The sequence below is a fragment of the Musa acuminata genome, chromosome BXJ3-2 (genome assembly GCF_036884655.1).
Source record: "Musa acuminata AAA Group cultivar baxijiao chromosome BXJ3-2, Cavendish_Baxijiao_AAA, whole genome shotgun sequence".
Classification (NCBI taxonomy): domain Eukaryota; kingdom Viridiplantae; phylum Streptophyta; class Magnoliopsida; order Zingiberales; family Musaceae; genus Musa; species Musa acuminata.
The window spans coordinates 13,496,317-13,502,925 of NC_088350.1; the positions used below are offsets into that span (position 1 = coordinate 13,496,317).

Here is a 6,609-nt window from a genome sequence, read left to right on the forward strand (position 1 = left end):
TTTCCGAGTGTAAGAACTTTAAGGTAGGAAAGGATGCGAGGAAACCAACATAAGAATGAAATGCAGTGTGGACCTTACCCTTACATTAATTTTAGGCTCCACCATCAGTCTAAAAGTTAGGTGGATGACTTTCTAACACAAAACTGCTCTCAAAACACAAACTCTCTCTTTGATATTTTGTAGGAAAGAGTACTGTCATCCAATCTCTCAGTGTTTTCTTTTTGACTAAACCTTGTAGATCTGTGTAGCTAATTGGGTTTCCTGAAGACATCAAAACTCTATTAATGCTACAAACTTGGGAGAACAAGTTAGATTTCAACTGCAACTTTTATAACATAAATTTCTATTCTGCAATCCCATTTTATGGCTTCTCACACTGCAACTTGGATAACATTGCTTATGAATTGCATGGATACTCTTTTTTTTTTTTTGTTTATTGGTAGCTAATAGAAGCTTTAATACTATGTTCTTTTGTTCAATCTGCATCAACTAAGACAATTAGTGATATGCTTACACAAGATATCAATGAGTGGTCGATCATTGACCCTTTGCCCTCCTACGGTCGAGGAAGAGATGCGGCTGGTGTTGAGATTTGATTTATAGTTATCTATCTAGATTGTTATCATGATCTAGTGGTTACATGATGATTTCAATAACCACTTGGTTTCATTAACCACCTCATGATCTAATAGTTATAGGGTGGTTGTCATTAGGTCATATAAATAGGACCATAGTTCATGTAGCAAGAGATAGAGATTGAGATATTGAGATAGCAAGCAGAGAAAGATAGAGAGTCTGTTTGCCTTTGGTATCTTGTAAGTGTCTTATCAATTCTCCTGTTTTTAATACTACATCAGTTTTCTTGAGTCGAAAGGATTCTTTTTACTCGTATCGTAGTATTCTGTTTCTCCTTGCTCCTCCATCCCCAACATTAGTGGTATTAGAGCCTAGTTTCAATCTGAACTGGGCATTATGGCTTTCAATGGAAATTCCATGTCTCAACCCCTTATCCCCATCTTCTCGGGCAAAAGCTATGAATTTTGGAGTATCAAGATGAAAACTCTATTCAAGTCTCAAGATCTTTGGGACCTAATAGAGAATGGATATGCAGATCCAGATGATGAAATCAGGCTGAGGGAGAATAGAAAGAAGGACTCAAAGGCATTGTTCTTCATTCAACAAGCTATACATGAGACGATCTTCTCAAGAATTGCAGCAGCGACAACCTCAAAGCAAGCTTGGTTGATACTTCAAAATGAATTTCAAGGCTCATCAAGGGTGATTACGGTAAAACTTCAAACCTTCCATCGTGAGTTTGAAATTTTGTTCATGTAAAGCAATGAATCGGTGCAAGATTTTCTTTCTCGAGTGACTGAAATTGTTAGTCAAATGAAATCTTATGGTGAACATCTTCCTGATCATATAATTGTTGCAAAAGTTTTGAGAAGTTTAACTCCGAAATTTGATCATGTTGTTGCTGCAATTGAGGAATCAAAAGATTTATCTACTTATTCATTTGATGAACTAATGGGTTCCTTGCAAGCACATGAAGTAAGGTTGAACATGTCACTTGAAAAAAGTGAAGAAAAAGCATTTCAGGCTAAGGGGGAGTCTTCTATTTCAAAAGAAGACAAAAAATCAATAGGAAGAGAACGTGGCAGAGGAGGATTTCGTGGTAGAGGAAATGGAAGAGGAAGAGGACACTTTGATGAACAAGGGCAATCAAATTATGATCAAAATTACAAAAGTGGAATTCAATGTCACTATTGTAAAAAGTTTGGTCACATGAAGGCAGATTGCTGGAAAAGAGAAAAGCAAGCAAGCTATGTGGAGAAAAATGAAGAAAATAGTAAGTTGTTTATGACTCATTCAAAAATTCATAACATCTCAAATGATATTTGGTTTTTGGATAGTGGATGTTCTAATCATATGACAAGCATAAAATCAATATTTAGAGATATTGATGAGACTCACAAGTTGAATGTTAGACTTGGAGATAACAAGCAAATCCAAGTGGAAGGGAAAGGAACAATTGAGGTGAAGACAAATCAAGGGAAGGTAAAATACCTTGATAATGTTTTCTTTGTTCCTACTTTATCACATAATTTGTTGAGTGTTGGACAATTAGTAAATGATGGATATTCAGTAATATTTGATGATGGTTCATGCACTATTAGAAATAAGAAATCTAGTTTGATTATAGTAAATGTTTGCATGACACAAAACAAGATGTTTCCACTTGATGTGTCAAATATTGAAAGACATGCGCTTATCACAACTCAAAAGAATGAGTCTAGTTTATGGCATTTAAGATATGGACACCTTAACATTAAAGGTTTAAGGTTGTTAAGTCAAAAAGGAATGGTTTTTGGATTGCCTAATATTAATACACTTGATGTATGTTAAGGATGTATTTATGGCAAACAAAGTAGAAAATCATTTCCTATTGGAAAAGCATGGAGAGCATCTAATTGTCTTGAATTAGTTCATGCTGACTTATGTGGACCTATGAATACAAAATCATTTGGTGGAAGTCAATATTTTTTATTGTTTACGGATGATTATAGTCGCATGAGTTGGGTATATTTTTTGAAATTGAAATCTGAAACATTTGATAATTTTCGAAAATTCAAGGCACTTGTAGAAAGACAAAGTGGTAGATATATAAAGACACTTCGGACAGATAGAGGTGGTGAATTTTTATCTAATGAGTTTAGTTCTTTTTGTGAAGAAAATGGTATCCATAGAGAATTGACAGCACCATATACACCGGAGCAAAATGGTGTAGCAGAGCATAAGAATCGGACTGTCGTTGAAATGGCAAGAAGTTTGCTTAAAGGAAAACATCTTCCAAATCAGTTTTGGGCAGAAGCAGTTGCAACAACAATTTATTTGTTGAATATTTCACCAACAAAGGCTGTTATGAATCGAACACCTTTTGAGGCTTGGTATGGTATGAAACCAAGTATTAGACATCTAAGAATTTTTTGTTGTATTGCTTATGCTTTAGTGAATTCACAAAATCATCACAAGCTTGATGAAAAATCAGAGAAATACATTTTAATTGGTTATTCTTTACAATAGAAAGCATATCGATTATATAACCCTGTTAGTGGCAAAGTTATTATTAACAGAAATGTTATGTTTGATGAAAGGGCAAGTTGGAATTGAGAGACCAATAAAGGTGAAACACAAATGCAGATTCCAGCAGAACTAGACACTCCGCAGAATCAAGTGACAGATCCTGCTCCAACAAATTCATCGTCAACCTCACCCAATAACAGTTCAAACTCGGATTCCTCAGATGAAACCCCTCCAAGAAATTTCAGATCACTGACAGAAATTTATAACTCAACATTTGCTTTATTTATTTCAGATCCTACAACTTTTGAGGAAGCAGTTAAAAAAGAGGAATGGAGAAAAGCAATGAAGAAGGAAATCAAGTCAATTAAGAAGAATGAAACTTGGGAGCTAATGGATCTATCGAAAGAAAAGAAAGCGATTGGGTTAAAATGGGTGTTCAAAACAAAATTTAAATGCAAATTATTTGGTTTCACTAATAGTGATTGTGCAGGAGCTTTAGATGATCGGAAGAGTACTTCAGGCAAGTGGAGCCATAACAAGGAAGTATTGTGGAACGGATGAACAAGTTGCGGATATTCGGATACCCTCACTAAATCATTTCCAGTTCGAAAGCATTGGTGTATGCAACTATGAATCAAGGGGGAGTGTTGAGATTTGATTCATAGTTATCTATCTAGATTGTTATCATCATCTAGTGGTGATCTAGTAGTTATAAGGTGGTTTCATTAACCACCTCATGATCTAGTAGTTATAGGGTGGTTGTCATTAGGTCCTATAAATAGGACCATAGTTCATGTAGCAAGAGATAGAGATTGAGATATTGAGATAGCAAGCAGAGAAAGATAGAGCGTCTGTGTGCATTTGGTATCTTGTAAGTGTCTTATCAATTCTCCTGTTTTTAATACTACATCAGTTTTTTTGAGTCGAAAGGATTCTTTTTACTCGTATCGTAGTATTCTGTTTCTCCTTGCTCCTCCATCCCCAACAGCTGGGGGTAGATACAGTAATCTCATCATGGGATATAACCGAACCGATGTGGTCATAACAGGTAGTATATACGTTGCATATTTCCAGTACTTCTATCACATTACTTCTAAATTCATAAAGCCTGCATCGTGTTGTCATTCCATGATCCCCTAAAATTTAGATTAAAAAAATTATTTTTAGTCAAAAACTATAACATTTAATTCAGTTTATGATGTTTTGGCGTGCTTTGATTGACAAGAAGACACATATATATCATCATCTAACTTGTTTGCATCATAGATGGGGAACAGAATATAATTTGATTGCAACATACCACGTCCTGATGCTAACAAGTTTTATTGTTATTTTTAGGGAATAATGGAACTATCGATGGACAAGGTGAAACCTGGTGGAAAATGTTCCGTAACAAAGAACTCAATTACACTCGTGGATACCTCATTGAATTGATGTACTGCAAACAAGTGCTGATTTCCAACATTACATTGGTTAACTCTCCATCGTGGAATGTCCATCCAGTGTACAGCAGGTTTATATTAATAATCTACTTTCAGAACACTTGTAGGCTTCTTTTGCTTTCCATTCTATTGTTACAATCTGATGTTAACGTGAATGAATGCACTGTGCAGCCACGTAATCGTCTCAGGCATCACAATTCTTGCACCGGTCAACTCTCCCAACACTGATGGGATCGATCCAGGTGGATATCGTACCTACATTTACTTGGGTTGTAGATTCTATGTTGCTGTTTCGATTGATTCTTTTTGGTGGTTTCTCTCTTCTTCGCAGACTCATCCTCCAATGTCCGCATTGAGGACTGCTACATAGTCTCAGGCGATGACTGCATCGCCATTAAAAGCGGTTGGGATGAGTACGAGATTGCATTCAACATGTCAAGCAAACACATAGTGATCAGACGGCTCACCTGCATCTCCCCCACGAGCGCTGTCATCGCCCTGGGAAGCGAGATGTCGGGAGGAATCCAAGATGTCCGGGCCGAAGACATCACGGCCATCCACTCCGAATCCGGCGTCAGGATCAAGACGACCATCGGAAGGGGAGCTTACGTGAAGGACATATTCGTGAGAAGAATGAATCTGCACACAATGAAGTGGGTCTTCTGGATGACGGGCACCTACGGGCAGCACCCGGACGACAAATTTGATCCGAAAGCCATTCCGGTGGTGCAGAATATCAGTTACAGCAACGTGGTGGCCGAGAACGTGACCATGGCCGCGAAGCTGGAGGGGATTCCCGGCGCGCCCTTCACCGGAATATGCATCTACAATGTGACGGCGGAGGTGGTGAAGTCGAAGAAGCCGATTTGGAACTGCACCGACGTGGAGGGCGTATCGAGTCACGTGACGCCCACTCCTTGTGCGCAGATTCCGGAATATCCAGATCGTATAACGCATTGCCCCTTCCCTGAAGATGATCTACCTGTGAATGGTGTTGGGCTAGAGGAGTGTGCTTATCAGAGAGCCAAACCATGAGTTGAGATGCTTTCTACAACTCATGGTTTAATGGCATAACCTATGATGTCCTGAAGCTTGGCAGATTAAAATGTTTGCCTTGAACAAAGGCAGATGTAATTGATCATATAATATCCAAAGGCAGATGAAATATCCAATAATATTTCATTGCTATAAATATGGATTATTGAAAAAATAAGACATGTTATTTATTTGAATACTTTTCTTCAACTTGGAAGTGTTATATTCTTTATTTGATACGAATAGTTAGAAATGAATTTTTCAAAGAGAGGATGACTTATGATTGTCACTAAAACGATTGATTTTATCCCTAACATTTGAATTCATAACCCAATGTATCTTCACTTTTAAATACCACGTAAGCACCCTATGTTGTAGAGGACAGGTCGATTTATTTGAGGAGAACTTTTTCTATGATCATATCTGAATCATGTTATACATGAACAGGCTTCGTTAGATCCTAGAGAATAAAATAAGTGAGGTGGGATGATTCGATATTCTATTTATTCCACTTCCTTATTTACAATATGGAAACATATTCATTTCCTCTTCATCGATCCAAATCTATAACACTATCAGAGTGAAATAAGAGATCTAAGGAAGAACATAGGTTGGACTTTATTAGTAACAAGTAAATATTTTGTACGTAAAAAAATAAAGATATTAAGGGGATAAACACCAATCAAAAAATATGAGGCAATCCAAAATACACTTGATTATGATCAAATTTATAAGCCGACTTGGATATCGAGCATTTACCTATAAGAACTAAATTAGTTGCAATAAATAGTTGCAACCCTAGAAAATAGAATTTAGTAAATCATTTCTTGCATAGAGTCATTATATATGATACGTGAAGATATGTATGAAAAGTAGATATTATACGAATCTATTTTTGCCATTCATTTCGTTCTTGCTCGAGCCGAATGATAAAAAATTATCATATTTGGTTCCTTCAGGGGGTGGATCCATAAGAATTCACCTATCCCAATAACAAAAAAACTTGACTAGAATGATACTATATTACGAGGAAGTTCGCAGGGTGGCC

General features: G+C 36.7%; 1 protein-coding gene across 1 annotated transcript; it reads left to right on the forward strand.

Annotated features, from left to right (window-relative positions):
• The first annotated feature begins 506 nt into the window (after nucleotides 1–506).
• Nucleotides 507–5,561, forward strand: LOC135630747 (probable polygalacturonase). Its single transcript, XM_065137911.1, has 5 exons — nucleotides 507–582; nucleotides 4,073–4,132; nucleotides 4,423–4,597; nucleotides 4,698–4,768; nucleotides 4,858–5,561. The coding sequence occupies exons 1-5, from the start codon at nucleotides 507–509 to the stop codon at nucleotides 5,559–5,561; spliced, it is 1,086 nt and encodes a 361-aa protein (XP_064993983.1).
• The last annotated feature ends 1,048 nt before the right edge of the window (nucleotides 5,562–6,609 follow it).

Bases quoted from the DNA above. Each gene is read 5' to 3' on its own strand.
- LOC135630747 (XM_065137911.1), top strand. From the start codon at position 507: ATGCTTACACAAGATATCAATGAGTGGTCGATCATTGACCCTTTGCCC. The intron at 583-4,072 runs GTGTTGAGATTT...CATCCCCAACAG, and splicing joins TCGAGGAAGAGATGCGGCTG to CTGGGGGTAGATACAGTAAT. The intron at 4,598-4,697 runs GTTTATATTAAT...TGCACTGTGCAG, and splicing joins GTCCATCCAGTGTACAGCAG to CCACGTAATCGTCTCAGGCA.